The 15938-nt window shown below is 36.5% G+C and overlaps 1 protein-coding gene across 2 annotated transcripts in view; it reads right to left on the reverse strand.

Annotated features, from left to right (window-relative positions):
* The window catches only part of CCDC171 (coiled-coil domain containing 171), a 148404-nt gene that overhangs the window by 16250 nt on the left and 116216 nt on the right, over positions 1-15938 (reverse strand). For both annotated transcript variants that reach the window (XM_069879831.1, XM_069879832.1), the window contains one exon: positions 2945-3097. In XM_069879831.1, the coding sequence (XP_069735932.1) occupies positions 2945-3097 (153 nt within the window). The remainder of the gene's footprint in view (positions 1-2944; positions 3098-15938) is intronic.

The following is a 15938-nucleotide window of genomic DNA, read 5'->3' on the forward strand; positions in this document are numbered from 1 at the left end:
GATCATGGTGTTTGTATTACTAGATGCAGCTGAAGAAGAAATACACAGGAAAAAAGAAATACAAGGACGGTTTAACTGGTATCTTCTCTGCTTACATGCAGATCACGTGTACAGTTACTTACTATCAATGAAGTACTTCTACTAAAGCCATATTTTCGGCACATTAAGCTTTCCTAATGAAAATCCTAAGAAAGTATAAAGGCAGAGACACGTAAAGGGAAACATGAGGAAAAAATGGCACAGAGATAGCTGGACACTAATGAAGAGCACAGATACCTTCTGCTCTTGACTCCCCTTCAACCCACATGATTATTCTTGTTTGTAAGGAGTGTTTCCAGCATTCATTTCACCTCTATCCATCATAATCATACCCCTTTCTGTTCCTCTCTGTTGGCATTAGCAAGAGCACATACAGCAATCTCAGGATTTTGTCACTTTTGTCTAGAAGGAAAATGGTTGAACTAGAAGCAGACTAGAGTATGGAGACATCAACTCAGAGTCTTAGATAAAGTATGAAGAGTCCATCACTGATGTTGCATCATTTTTTGATGTTGCATCATTTGCTTTTACAATTATCAGCATAACACAAAGCAACAGAAGGGGAAAAAAGTGGTGTGAATAGAAAGAAAGGCAACATAGTTAGCAAATTTCAGTACAAGAAGGTCAATTAGAAATGCAATACCATCTGAACATGGGAAAACTCAGTACTGACGAATGGCCTAAACTTGGATGCAATGGGTTGTTGCAAAGGCAAGAACCCAACACAACTAGCATACAAGACATCAAGAGACAACCACAACATAGTGAGGTATAACTCAGCCTTAAAAGGTGATAGTCCGTACATGGTATACACTTGAAAGACTTTCAAAAAATGTGTTTCAGTGCTGAGCAGTAAGTTACTGTTCTAGGACCAAAAGCATACATCATATGATGACCTGCAGTTAATATAGTGCAAGTGCTGTGTTTGCCCCCTACGTGAAAAGTTTTGCCTTCAATGTTACTAGAACTGGATATCTGATTCAACACAGTGAATTGAAACCAATAAAGTGTGCACAATTCTGAAACCAGATGCTAAAGAAAAGTCATTACTCCTTTTCATTTAAAATAATCAAGCATAAAAATCTGTTATGTTTTTCAAATACAGAAAGAAATATAGTGTGAAACTTATTCCTCAAAATCAGAGCAGAACAGCTGTGATGCCTGAAGTTATTAAAAGACATGCTTGATGCAACTTTTTCAAATACTAGGGACAAGCTTTACAGAAACCCCACATACTATAAAATATACCACAACTTTCTTTTCCTTTTTTTCATGGAAACTTGAGAATCTATCTTTCTGAATTTTTTGCCTTTACATTAAAATTTTAAAACACTTGTTACTAACGTTTATGCTTAGGTACAAAATAAACTGCTTCTAAATGAAGAACTATTCTCCCCAGAAGACTGCACAAAAAACCAGCAGATTTTTGGGCCCACAGATAAAACTAGAATGTAAAAAGTATCATCTTTTACACTGATACTGTAGGCAGACACAAATTACTTTAACAGCACGGCAATTAATCACAGGCACTGGAAAGCTAGGAGGGCAATTTTTTTTTGTTTTTTTCCACTATAACATGTCAAGCCACTGCGTAGCCTTTCATAAACAGGACTAGCATAATCTTTGCTGAAAGAACTCTCTCAATCTAAATGAAAGCAAACCTCACTGAAGAAAGTTTGGCAGACTTCCCACTCCTCAGTACACAAGTGGTCATCCTGATTTAAACAACAAAAACAATCATAACAGGCAAAGGAGGAACCCAACTGAAGTGGGCATGGACTCAGCAGGACACATATAAAGCTAGTAGAAATAAAAAAAAAGCCTGGTTGGAGGAGAAAAGAAGCAATTTCAGTGAAGAAATTCCATTTAATTTCTTAGCAAGGTTGTGCAGTCACACAGTTTCCTTCAATGACCATCATCATCTCAAGACATTAAAATTGAAATTCAACATTGATAATATATTTTCTGTTCGCACTAATTTTCCATTGTACTGATCTAATTTAGAAGCAGGATAAGAAATTAATGCAATTCTGTTGGAAGCAACTAAAGCCACAGCTTTTGAATACCCATTTGCCATTGTGTTTATGTGAATTGCACTAGCGATGGCTTTCTTCTTTCATCTTCTTGAATCTTCTGTTTCAAAAAGAAAGATTAACAATCCTCCTAGTCTTTATGGTCCTTTGCTGATGTGAAAAAGTTAAGAAAAGTGGAGAAATACATCTAAGTGTATGTAAGTTGCATTCTAGACATACTTTGCTACATATTTATGACAGGTTACAGGTCCAGACCCCTGCCTGTGTGACATAAATACATCTGCATTAAATAATGCCCCTAGAGGGAGATCTCAGATCTGAAGAACCACCTTATTAGCCTTAAAAAAGTCCAAGTATCTTTGTGGGCAAGAACATTTTACACTAGAAATTATTTTTTAAATTTGATTTTAACTTTGCAAATTTAGTGAGTATTATTATTCGTAACAATAATTGTCTGGAAAAAAAATCATGTCTCATAATACACAATTCATTTACATGCAGACTTAATAATATTCTGTCTTAATATGGTGCTATATCTTTAGATGGTCAAATCCTGAAAATTCAAAATTCAACCGTTTACTCTAATGCCAAAACCAAACAAAGCACAATGTATAACTTTCCAGTGACAGCAGCAATGAACAGCTCCTGGAAGAAGATACAGTAGTAAAATTAATAGTTGTGTTAACTTCTACCACCCCCTTTCTCTCCTAGAAAAGTCTTCAAAGATTTCTGTTGACACTATTTTTATTACTTTAATATGTTTATAATGAAATATTACTGTATTTCCCTATAGAAACAATGCAGCATGCAGAGAGATGCAGGCTTAGGAAACCACATCCAAATGACAGAAACTACTTGAAAAGCAGACTTACCAACTGTGAGTTCTCACTTTCATGAAGACAAGCTGTTTGGAGCCTGCACTTTTGGACTGGTATTTGAAGCTGATGAGGTGCTGTTTCTCTCACTAACATATCAATTCTGGAACTTGCAAGTTGGTAGACATCCATAAAACTTTTAATCATGGCCTTTAAAAAGTAAAATAAATCATCAGTGCCAGGCGGGCTATATATAAGTCCCAAATAGCATACACCCAAATTCATTAGAGAAGTTCTACATTTTATTAATCAGAGAAATCAAACAAAGGTTGGAAGCCAGGCCAAATTTCAGTCTCAGTACTTACACATTAGAAGCCTAACATGGGATTTTGTTTTCCTTCTAAAGTCTTAAATATTAATAGCATTGAAGAGAAGCAAATGATATTGCACCCAAGTTTGAGAATGTTTTGATAAGGTGTTTTCAAACATGCAGTATTACAGCGAGCAGCTGACACCATTTTTCACTGTACTTTAAATACAAGACTCAGTGCAAGTCAAACTTCTGTTTACAAAGAATCACTACACAGTTTCAGGTAAATGTTCGTGCTTTCAAAATGAGTCAAGTTACTAATCCTTCCATTCTACTCTAGAAAAAAAAAATTAATTTAGCAGAAACAAAAGAAACACTATAAACTTACAGGCATCTGAAAGTTAATAATCTGATTACAATATAGCTGGGAAAATATAATTGTTTTCATGTATACAGTGGAAGAATGTCCCAACTGTGCAATATTGATCTAACTGATAATAAAGTTAGCAGCACAACACAGTACAAATGATTTGGCAGTACCAGTAACTTTATATCTACCCTAGTGCAACGCTATTGAGATTATTGGTCTTCTTTACAACTGGTTAATCACATTTTGTAAGTTATACTTCTCCCTTCTGAAATGACCTGTAGCAAGTTTCCACTGTAAGAACATATTACAGGTAATACAAAATTGGTCCTTTGAATGTAAGTCTGTGGTACAGGCAAAAATAAACTTAGTACTACAAACAGGCATTCACAAAAATTTTTACTGCTTTCCTTTCCTTGTTCTCACACTACTGCTTTTCAGAATAAAAGATAACATAGCTGAATTCAAGCAAGTTATTTCATGTGTGAAATGTAAAAAACAGCAGAGGCAAATTAACACCATCGCATCAGAAAGAATATCCAAAATGTTGTATGTACTATGGTGCTAATCCCAAAAGCGTATTCACATAGGCCTGTAAGTCTGCCACTGTTAGCTCTGATGCCACTTTTAAAATGTTTCATCCATATTTATCATGACTAAAATGCTGCAGCTCTTCACAAACAATACCAAGCAAGAATGTGGCTGTATCTCACACCCTATATAAAACTTTCTGAGAGTCTTCATACAGCAACTGCCCACATGCTAAAAATTAGACATATGTTTAAAAAAGTCAGTGGGCTGAGCCTGTGACTCATAAACAAGGATTACATCAATGCGTCATAACAAGCTGTGTCTCCAGTCTCACAGAAAAAAAAAAATCTTGTGTCCCTTTAAGTAATTCCCACATTATATTTAAAGGTATCACTGCACTAGAATGCATAGAAATGATTGCTTACCTTCTTCCCTTTACCTCTGCTACCACAAAATTAGTACAGCCACAAACCTATACAGCTTCATTCTACATCTCCAGACCTACACTAAGTCCACAGAGATATCGGAAACAGCAGTTATCAATTCCTTGCTGCTCAACTCAGCTATTTCATTTGTTCTCTTGCTTAAAGAGTTCAAAAATTTTCAGTCTAGGAAAAATGTATTCCATTCACAAGCTTTTATTTTCAGACATGGCAAGAATTTTTTTCTAAGTCATCGAGATTTTTTTTTCAGTCCAGAAGGAAGCAATTTATCAGCTATAAACCATTCATTACTGATGTGGAAGGTAGCATTTATGCATCCATAGGCACACACTCCTGCCAGTACATCCCAGCTCCCTAGCAAAGACTCAGGGTCAGCTCACATGTCTCTCATTCACTCCAGTGGGTGACACGGAACCCCTGATAACGAGTGTGCAAAATATTCATTCTAAATGCCATTTAGAAGAAGGCAAATACTTCGGGGTTTTACACATGCCATTGCAATGCACTCATTTATATATGAATTTACAGACCTCAAGTCAGACACATATTGAGTCACAGATCTGTTTTCCACAATACTGAAGTTTCACTTATTAGATAGTTTCCATGGGGAATGGGCATAGAATCTGGTCACAAACACATATCCAAAAGAGTTCAGAACTTCAATTTAGATTCTTACTTGTATGTTACAGACAGAATTGTATCTGTAGCTCTAGAAACTTTCATGATCAAAAGTCTGTTGACAGAACTTCAGACAAGGCACATCTAGTTCTGCAGAATTCTCTTCCTCTCCTAGGGAGGAATGTTTTCCTGTGTTTTTAAGCACACACAGCAGTAAGATGTACACATAGGGTTTAAGTATACGTAGCAATAAGATACTTCAGCAACCCTCCTGATTAATTTTTATAGCATAAAATTTGACATTCCTACACATCTGCAGGATCTGCGTTTAAGTAAGCCCTTCTGATTTTGAATGGGTTGGTGACAGTGACATGCAAACCATGCAACAACAAAAATTTGACTTCATTATAAATACAAATGTTTCAAAAATACACACAAATCACTTCCATTCAGAAAGGCCAGATGTAGTAGTCCCCAAATATGTTAGGAGTCAACATTGCTGCAACTTTTTAGAAGTTAAAGTCTCTTCAGACAGGTAAGTATTACAGGAAAGTAAGTAGGGAGAAGACTTAAACAAGGAGGCCACATCAATAGTGAGACTGAAAAATACTAATTTGAAACATGACTAAGCAGGGGGCTTGGACCAATGACATTCATAGGGCCATTCCAACCTCAATCAGTCTGCACTTCAGTGTTCACAAATTCTCCCTAAAGACAGAACACCATGCAAGTTAACAATAGCTAAAACTTACATAGGGCTGTCAATTTTAAGAGCTGAAAATGTAATTAGTTCCTGTGTGTTAATCAAAGAAAAAGACAAATTAATCAGGCAGCTGAATGGCTTTTTCCACTGACCTCTTCCCTTTCCTTTTACTCTACAAAATGACTTATTTTACAAAGGATTTCACTATTATTCAAAGTTCTACATCACTTGCTACTGATATGGCAGAAGCAAATTATAATGGTAGGAGTATTTTCCATGCCAAAAATGTCTTCAGTGTGAGAGGAGAGCCATGCTCCAACACTAAGTCAAGACACAGGCAGCTTCCTGAAAACAGGCACAATTTTCCTGGATAACTGGATGCAATTCACAGGATAAAAATATATTCATGAGGTTGGTATGAAGAAAGGATGCTTTTATGCCAAAGGTGACAGACTAAGCACAAATTTGCAAGAACGCCCAAGTCCCATTGTTAAATGTAACTTTCAATGCACAGGTTATTTTAGCCTAAGTAGTTCTAGGGATTTTTTTATGGGTGTTTATATATTTAAAGCGGTATCCTCATCTAGAAAATTCCTATGAGCACTTCAACTGTCCTTGAATTCAAAGAAAATGTGAAAATTCTGAAAAATTCAGGAAAGTAAACATTTCATCATCTGATAAAGGAGCAAAGTATTTCAAATTTTAGATCCTTGTTTATTTAGAAGAAAATCAGACTTTGAAGACTCTGATCATTGCATACATGGCCATTTTGTCTGCCTCTCCAACTTGAAAAACAAGGCCAGAAGACAGGAGCACCACAAACACATGTATGTACATAGCCAACTGCTATGCAACCAATGCTGCAATACCCTGAATATACACAGATATAAGCACATAAATAGATAAAAGAGAACATATAGAAAAATATGTTTTGTTTTAAGTGAAATTAACAGATGAGTTTTATTTTAAAACAGGCATAAGGGAGAAAGTTATTTTGACCTGTTCAAAGATGTATGCATAAAAACTTCTGGCTTAAGCTACAGGTGAAGCTGAGAAACTGAACTGAGAGCAAAAATGTGACATACTAATTTGATGCTGTTTATAAACTGCAAACCAGTGAACTGCAGAGCAAAACAGCAAAATTTAAGCTGTGCTTTCTTTTTTCCAGATTAATCTTTAAAAAGACTGAGAACACTTGACATTAGAGACAGCCTCCCAGATAACAACAGTAAAACCAATTTTTTCTAGTATTCCCTCTGAGTACTTTCAAAAAAGCAATCATTTCCTTGTTCTGTATACCACTTCTAGAACCAGTAATTTTAAGGTGCACAGTGCTAAAGATGCTTTAAACCAGATTTTGTGTGCATTACTGGCTATAAACTCACAAGACTTTAAGACTCCAGTCTTCAGGAGTACTTTATTTAAAATGAAAAATAGTTAACATTGACAAATTACATAACCTTTAAGGAATCTCAAAAATTAAAATAAACCTTTTTTTTTAAATTAATTTATGAAACTCAAAGGCTACTCAAGCTTCAGTTGTTCTCGATTCTGTTATCGTAGAAACATATAACAAGAAACATACAGATCAGCATATGCAAACTAGTGGAAGACTTCTCATCAAAGTTGTAATGTATTTATTATACATTATAGAATCAGCATTTCTAATTCCAAATTTAAATATGGTATGAGTTGTCTCCCTTGCTCTCGGTGCTTGGTTAATGAGAACAAAGAAAGTTCAAAACAATTTTTATTTGGATTATGGATTACAAATGATTGTGAACAGAATTTCCACTTAAAAGTTTTAGACTAATCTGAAGTCATAAATAAAATACCAATAATTAAGAATCAATTCATTTATTTTTATATCCATACTATATCATTACCTCAGGATCTTATTGGGCCTGCTATTACCATAGAACTTTATCTCTTGTTTAAAAGAAAGAAAACTAAAAGAAGGAAAACTTAAGTGAAATATTGCTTATTAAAAGCTATCAAACAGACTAACAGCCTGACAATACAAGCACTGATTTTGTAACATCACACAAAGCAGGAAGAATAAAAAGACCATCTAACTTTAAACAATGTGCTTTAAAAAAAAAGAAGTATAAAAAGTCAAAATTAACATCTGACTGCTAGGCTCTCCCTTCAGTAAATTTTTCAACTAAAAATAATGTTAGAAGGTAGCAAATTAACTAATATCAACACAAACAAAAAGATTAAAAAGAACAAGAGAAGGACTAACGAATGGATTTCAGAAGAATTAAAGATTAACTCTAGTATAAAAAAATGCTTAGATAAGAATCTGAAAAGACTGAGAATCTCATTTATGGTACGGAATTTGGCTGAAGTGCAGTTCAGGCAAACGCAGCTGGTGTGGAAACAAAACTCCATGAAGTGGAGTTCTGCATGCTTAATGGATAACCTATAGAATGCCTGTCATTACTGCCTTGCTTCAAACTGACACAAATAAGACTAGTTAAAAGAAGTCCAGAAAACAAAACATACGTCAATTAAATTTTTGTTTGCAGAACCAAGATTTAAGGCTATGTATTAAGACAGCCATATTTGGGGAAGAAAGGATTAAAACTCATTTCTCCCAAAAATTTTAGAAATTGAAAACCCATTCTGACTGCCTTGACCCATACTCCAAAACGTCTAGTGACAACATCAGTGGAGGATGTAAATAGAGCAACTTCTCAGACATCAGAAAAAGATCTCATGGGAAACAGCATTCAGCAAAATTGCACTTTTGCAGCTGTTTGGCACTTCTTTAATGATCTATTCCCCCTGTATCTCATTTTGACACTAAACTTTTTGTTGGGTTCCATTCAAGCATGGCATGCACAATTTAAATGTGCCAAAAAGCAGGTCAGCTCTGTTACAACTTTTTTTTCCCCAACGAAAGCTGACTCAGTGCCACACACGGGGCCCAACTCTATCCCCTTTGCTTCAATAACAATTACTTTACCCTGCAGGTCTCAGAGGACAGCCCAAGGGAATGAAGCTCTACATAAAAGGCTAGACTTTCTGCAAGAGGTAATGACACGACTTCCTACAAGAAAACTGAAAATGGAGTATTGAAATTGACAGAGACTGAATGGAAAGTGCTTCTACTAGAAACCACAGCAGATGGGCATAACAATTGCCATGAAAATTACCACAAAGCATAACAATTTCAAAAATAACACTGATCTTTTAGGTACTTATAAATTAACACTGAGGTGTTTGTTGGTATGATCAGGTAGAAAGCATCCTGAGAATTTCATACCAAAAGACCAAGCTGCAGCCTTGACTACTCAGGACACAGTTTTATTTAAAAAAGAGCAGTGTCCCATCACACATTAGGTCAAGAGGAGAAACAAGAGAGTAAACCTTCCCATCCAAATCCAGGTGAAATGTCAAGTGAAATTACAAGTTGTCTGCATCTGAATGATATTGCTTTTGGTCTGCTAGAGTGACACCTTAGAAGCAGAAAAGATGTACAAAAGCTGAAGTACAGAATCCTGTTCTCACAATGAAATGCAGAGATGTAAGATCAATTTCTGAAAAGTATATTCTTTCTTCTTTTTAAGGGACTCCTACATGCAGGTATGAGATATCCTATGTAAGCAAATCAATTTTTATATGCTACCTGAAAACTCTCTTGATTGTCTGAAATCTAAAGAATTAATTACAGGTGCATGTGTATGAGAACAATTTAAGGAGAGTACAGAGGCAGGCATTAATCTGTCACGTTACTAACTACGAAAGTCTGAAGCAACTTTATAAGGAAGATAAATGTGAAATCTTAAAATATCTTACGTTCTTCTGAAATGCTGTCAGCAAACTATCCAACATAACTTATTCAACTATTTGCCAATGTAGTCAAAACAATGACTTTAATGACCATTAAAGTATTTTTTCCCTATGGTTTTAAAGAGTGTTCTATTAACTAATAATAATTTCAATTACTTTTAGTAAAGACATATGCTTTATAGACAAAGAGATACTACTAAGGATTTTATGAATCTTTTCAGAAACTCATGAAAAACTACCAATTTCATTTTAGCCAGTGCAGAAAATATCTTGCTGACTCCAACAAAGAAAATTATCAACCCACAAAATCTGCATTCAGCGTGGATATTGCCTTAAAAATTTTGACTAGGGCAATGAAAGGATACAAATTATCCCTTTCCAGCAATAAGAAGCAGCTTTTAAATTTTAGATTTAAACATTTTCAAACTGAATTATTTAAAATATTTCCCACATGCTTAGAAGTGGGAAATGTGTCCACTTTGTATTTTCCATACGTGAAGATGAAGACTGTTCTGTGCCGTAGTTATCACTTACTGGGAGAGACAAAGGTCCTTACCACCAGGTTTAGTCAATATGACAACAGTGATTATCGTGGCTTGTGCATAAACAAACCTTACTGAGTCCTAATCTTCATATCAGGTTTTAGGTGAATGCTCAAGTCTAATGCAGCCTAGAGGCCGGAAAACTGCACAAATTTTTGTGAGATAATTAATTAATTTCCTTTGCTTTCCTTATGAAGTGCTCACGGTAGCACTGCACTTTGATTCAACTTAAATATCTCACCCTATATGAAGCAACATTTAATAGTTTTCTAAGGAAACTCTGAACCATACCTGTTAGGTTGAAAAGAAAAATTTTTTTTTCACCTTGGCTCCTCACCAAAACAGTTATGCGCACAAGCTCATGGTGCCAGCACAGAAAAAAAACCACCAATCAGGCTCTTATGCGAAAGCAATTATCCAGAAAAGCTGAACTGCACCCCCCAGGTAAATGGGTACACCCTTAATCTAACCTACGCTGCCACATACAGGATGGACAGGTGTTCTCCTTCCGTCCTCAGATGTTAGTAACGTAACTAGTTTGCTTCATGCATTCTTGAACTCTAAAAAAATAATTATTTTAAAAAAAAACAACATGCAAATGGCTACATTTTCAATCAGACTTATCTTCAAGACCTAATTTATGCCAGGAAAACATTTTATTAGAAATTTCAGGGAAAACAATTCTTGCTACAAAATCTAGAGTAAAAGCAAATGTAAAGAGCTCCCTACCATCGCTGAATACATACTCCTAGTAACAATGGCTATACAGCTGAAGAAAACCCTGTTGGTAAAAACTGATTCTGTTTTCCTGTCTTTTTGCCATTTGTAATAGAGAAGACAGATAAGTGCAACTCAGAAAGGTGTAAATCCCAATATGCACATGTTAAAAAACTAGTGGATCAGTGAGACTCCACAATACTGAAGCCTGGGACTCTTCTGTGCAACAGGTCAACAAGCTAAGTGAGAAAGCCATTCACTTGGAACAGCCTGAAAGACAAAGGGAAAACGACACAAACTTTTTCTGTTGGAAGAGCTTTGGTTGCCCTCATTCAGACCAGCAATTCAAAGATGTGTTGTTACCTCATGAGCTTTTTAGATAATTTTTGGAAGACACTGATTTTCCACTTTGCTTTCAGCAAAGATACCAACTATCTTCTCACTAAATGGAAACTTACGATCAGTTAGCAAAACAGGATTTGATTATTAGGTTGGGACCTGGCAAGTAAGGCTGTTTTGGTTCATTCCCCTCTCTGGCAAACAGTCAATAATTAGATACAATTCCTTGGAAGCATAACTGATAAAGTGACTTTCTGAATTCTGCTTATAAACCGGATGCTTATAGCAACACTGAAAGGAGAAAAGTAAGAGGGATAGGCACCGGTGAAATGAGTTTACCTAGAAAGCACAGAGTATTCTTCAACAATAGGGTCAAATAAAATACCCCATAGCTTTGTATATTGTAACTAGATTGAAAATGCCTTTTTAGTCCTTGTTTTTTACTGGATTTGGTAATGACTGCAGGTACCACAACATCATGTGCTTGAGTGGTGACCTTAATGATGGATCAACAAAAACAGTGGGTTCTTAACAAAAAATCCCAGGCTATCCTATCTTATAAACACTCTAGGAGAGAACATTTTCCAAACTACCTGAGATGTTAATTGGTTACTACTTCCACATCCATTTTTCCGAGCTGGGCCACTACTTTAAGTTAGGTCATTCACATTCAACTGTGCCTATGGATGTAGGTAACATAGAGCTATTACTTTCACAGCTTAACAGATCTAGAAACTACAGATGATTTCTAATGGTTATCACCTTCTTGTAGTTTGCAAATGAGGAAAGTAACCTGAAAAGAAACTACTACTGATGGAGTGCCAAAGAATGGGAGGCGATTATGACAGACAATGCCAAAGCATAAATAGTATAAAGAAGGTAAACTGTGCATATTTATTAGCATTAACATATTAACATTAAATGAAGTAGCAGAAACCATTTCCAAAACGAACATAGAAAACAAGTTATTCACAAAGTGTGTAGTTAAGCTGCGAAAGTCCTTTCCAGAAATCATGTGAATGCTTAACTTTACGTGGGTATAGAAAGCATTGGGACAATAAATGGCTGCTGAATACTAAAATACAAATTTTGCTTCAGGACATCCTTGAACTAAAATGGTGGAAGCTGGAGAAATGCTGCAGACATTTTAGTCCTGCTTCTTGTACTCTTCTTTTTTTACTTTCCCTTGTCCAACCTGTTTTTAAGCAGGGGCAATCAGCGTTACTGCTATTCTATGTGCCCCCTGGACATTAAATGTTTACTCAGTCCCACGGTCTGTTTCCCAAAGGGGTAAAATCTGCAGCAAGTCTCACATGAAATAAATGCAGAACAAATCAAGCATCTAGGATTGCGACCTTTGCCAAGGTTCAGACAAACATCACATTTTGACATGTAGGAGACTTGCTGCTCAAAACTCAGCCTTTGCAAGCATTTGTAAAAACTTCAGAATTTAAACTTCAGCTTGCAATCTTTAGCTGGTGCAATATTTAAGTAATTTCTGAAAAAAACTTATTGCTTTGAGAATGGGAAACTGAATAGAGAGAAAGCTTGGCACTATACATAGTGGCAACAGCATGACACTTTATGTTCTAATCTCTTCATTTAGTATTCATCAATTACAATATGATTGGGAAAAAGGGCACCTACAAATGGGTGTCAGTATTAGAAAAGAACATATAATCTTGCTCTGAACAGAGGGAAGTTAGAACTAAAATGCAGTCTTCAGGCATTAAATGGGCATTGCAAGTTTGCCCCACAGGTGGAACAGGTGATTCTTTCCTCATGATCTATACTTTAGAAGTGCACTTCAGTCAAAAAAGCTCATTATGTTGAAGCAATCCAAAGGAATAAAAGGATAAGCTCTATCAAGGTTCCAGGAGGATAAATACATGGCCACCATTGCATGGATATTATCTTTTTAAAAGCCTCAAACAACTCAACCCCTTTGCAGGTAAACTTTCCAGCATGCAGGCTGTGTAACCCTGTTATTCAGGTTTACAAAACAGTTCCACATTCACTCTCTTTCCACTACTTTAGGACCCTCCAGACGTCTCAAACTTCACTCTCTAATTTCTTACCACGTTTTTGCTTCTAGCAGGAAGAGAGCATAAGGAAGGGAAGGTTAAAGAAAACTTTAAAGACACTGGGGACTGCAACGACAAGTTATTTGTTAAAAGTAAGTGCCCTATTTCAAGCTGACTTGTTCTGGAACATCTGCAGCAATAGACCTTATCAATACTAAGGATTTATGCTTTTCACAGTTCAATGTAAGTGCTGGAACTTGTGACCTTAGGATTCTGGAAGAATATATCATTAGACTATCAATCAATTCAGTAACTGGAAAATCAAGACAACAGCTTCAAAGTAGTTCATTATGATTTCTGCAAGATCTCTGATTAAAAAATAAAACTTGCAGATAACAACGTGTATGAATTTGTGAGCCACAATTTACACGCCCCTCCCCCTCCAAAAAATAGAACAAAAAATTAGTTAGAACCCAAAATGAATTAGTGACAAATTGGTAGAATTTTGTGTAAAACAGTTTAACTCTCAGCCCTTTTAAAAGTCATCCTCTTTGAATTTCACTTCAGCGGTATACCACTCAGCATGCCATCCCAATCAATTTCTACAATGTAGGACAACTGTGGAATTCACAGAACAGCCTGTTTTATGCTCAGCTGTATATTCTGAAAGGTTTACTGTATTTTTCTTAAGCTTTAAGTTGCATATTCATCGCTATATTTTTGCCTAACTGCTGTCACTTATATTGTTATGCAGAAGGGCAAATCAGGGTCAGTTTATGTAAACGGCATCAATCTGAAAAACTTCATCGGTCTTTATTTCAAGGCATTACGCAAAGAAAGCTGACATTAAGAGAGCCTTAACTGACAGCAAATGAAATCAATCAGCAAATCACTAAGCCATAACAAACTCACTCAAGTTGTAGATAACCCTTCCTCTTCCAGGTCTTTAACTACAAGATCCACCAAATGCAACATCTGGACAGAAATGCCTCCCCTGATTCCATTACAAAATTCTTACACAAATACAGCACTTTTTTTTTCTTGTTCTGTAAGAGTAACAGATAGAGATATGTTTTATAATAACAGAACACTAAGCAGTTAAATGAAAAAAGGCTAAACAAAAGATTCAGCATTTGAAGAAGTTTCTTTTTTTAGTTTAAACACAATTAAGAGTAAAAATAGTTTGATTCTGTTTCTGCCATTAAGGTATTTGTGTATTGCCTTATTAACTCCTATTGCTCAGACTTACTTGCTCAGCATTTCTTCTTAGTTTTTGAAAAGAACCAGTACAAAAAATAAGGCTCCAGGCAATTTCTAATCTTGCATTGTATTCACTTCATGCAATCGTTTTGTAACCCACATGACTCTCAACAGTTTAATAGCTATGCTTCTGAATGGGCTTATCTGTGTTACGACAGTACACACAGTGGACAATATCAAACAATACAGTTATAGCCAAGCTACGCAGTGGATATTTGGTAAAATTACTACTATTCTGAAGATACGGTGCACAGATAATCCCATGCAGTTCTGGAAGACAGGATTCCTGAAGAAAGAAAAACTGCCTAACAAACAAGGTGCTGTAGAAACTATATTGGTTATTTTCTGTTACTGAACATGCTTGATTTTTGTAGTTACAGCATTTAGGAGTCTGCTCTTATTCACTGAGGCAGCTTTAGAATCATAGAATCATAGAATCATAGAATGACCAGGTTGGAAGAGACCCACTGGATCATCGAGTCCGACCATTCCTATCAAACACAAAACCATGCCCCTTAGCACATCGTCCACCCGTGCCTTAAACACCTCCAGGGAAGGTCAATCAACCACCTCCCTGGGCAGCCTGTTCCAGTGCCCAATGACCCTTCCTGTGAAGAATTTTTTCCTAATGTCCCCTGGCGGAGCTTGAGGCCATTCCCTCTTGTCCTGTCCCCTGTCACTTGGGAGAAGAGGCCATCACCCTCCTCTCTACAACCTCCTTTCAGGTAGTTACAGAGAGCAATGAGGTCTCCCCTCAGCTTCCTCTTCTCCAGGCTAAACAACCCCAGCTCTCTCAGCCTCTCCTCATAAGGCCTGTTCTCCAGCCCCTTCACCAGCTTTGTTGCTCTTCTCTGGACTCGCTCCAGAGCCTCAACATCCTTCTTGTGGTGACGGGCCCAGAACTGAACACAGGATTTGAGGAGCGGTCTCACCAGTGCCTAGTACAGAGGGAGAATAACCTCCCTGGACCTGCTGGTCACACCGTTTCTGATACAAGCCAAGAAGCCACTGGCCTTCTTGGCCACCTGGGCACACTGCTGGCTCGTGTTCTGTCAGCTGTCAACCAACACACCCAGGTCCCTCTCCTCCAGGCAGCTTTCTAGACAGACTTCTCCTAGTCTGTAGCACTGCACAGGGTTGTTGTGCCCCAAGTGCAAGTTTCTTTTAGGTACTTATTGAGATCATGTCTCTAGAGTAACAAAAGAATAGTGACTAGAAGTTCAGTAAAGATGCTTCCTGTTGGGACTTTATGCTATAAGGTGCAGCAGCAAAGTAACCAGCTGGAAAAAAAAATCAAAACATCCGAGGATTACAAGTAGAAGCAAAACTAAATAAACAAACTTGGTGAATTAAGTACACATTTTACACAATTCTGGAGCTTTCTTACATATCAGCACAG

This window comes from Phaenicophaeus curvirostris, chromosome Z (assembly GCF_032191515.1).
Source record: "Phaenicophaeus curvirostris isolate KB17595 chromosome Z, BPBGC_Pcur_1.0, whole genome shotgun sequence".
Classification (NCBI taxonomy): Eukaryota; Metazoa; Chordata; class Aves; order Cuculiformes; family Cuculidae; genus Phaenicophaeus; species Phaenicophaeus curvirostris.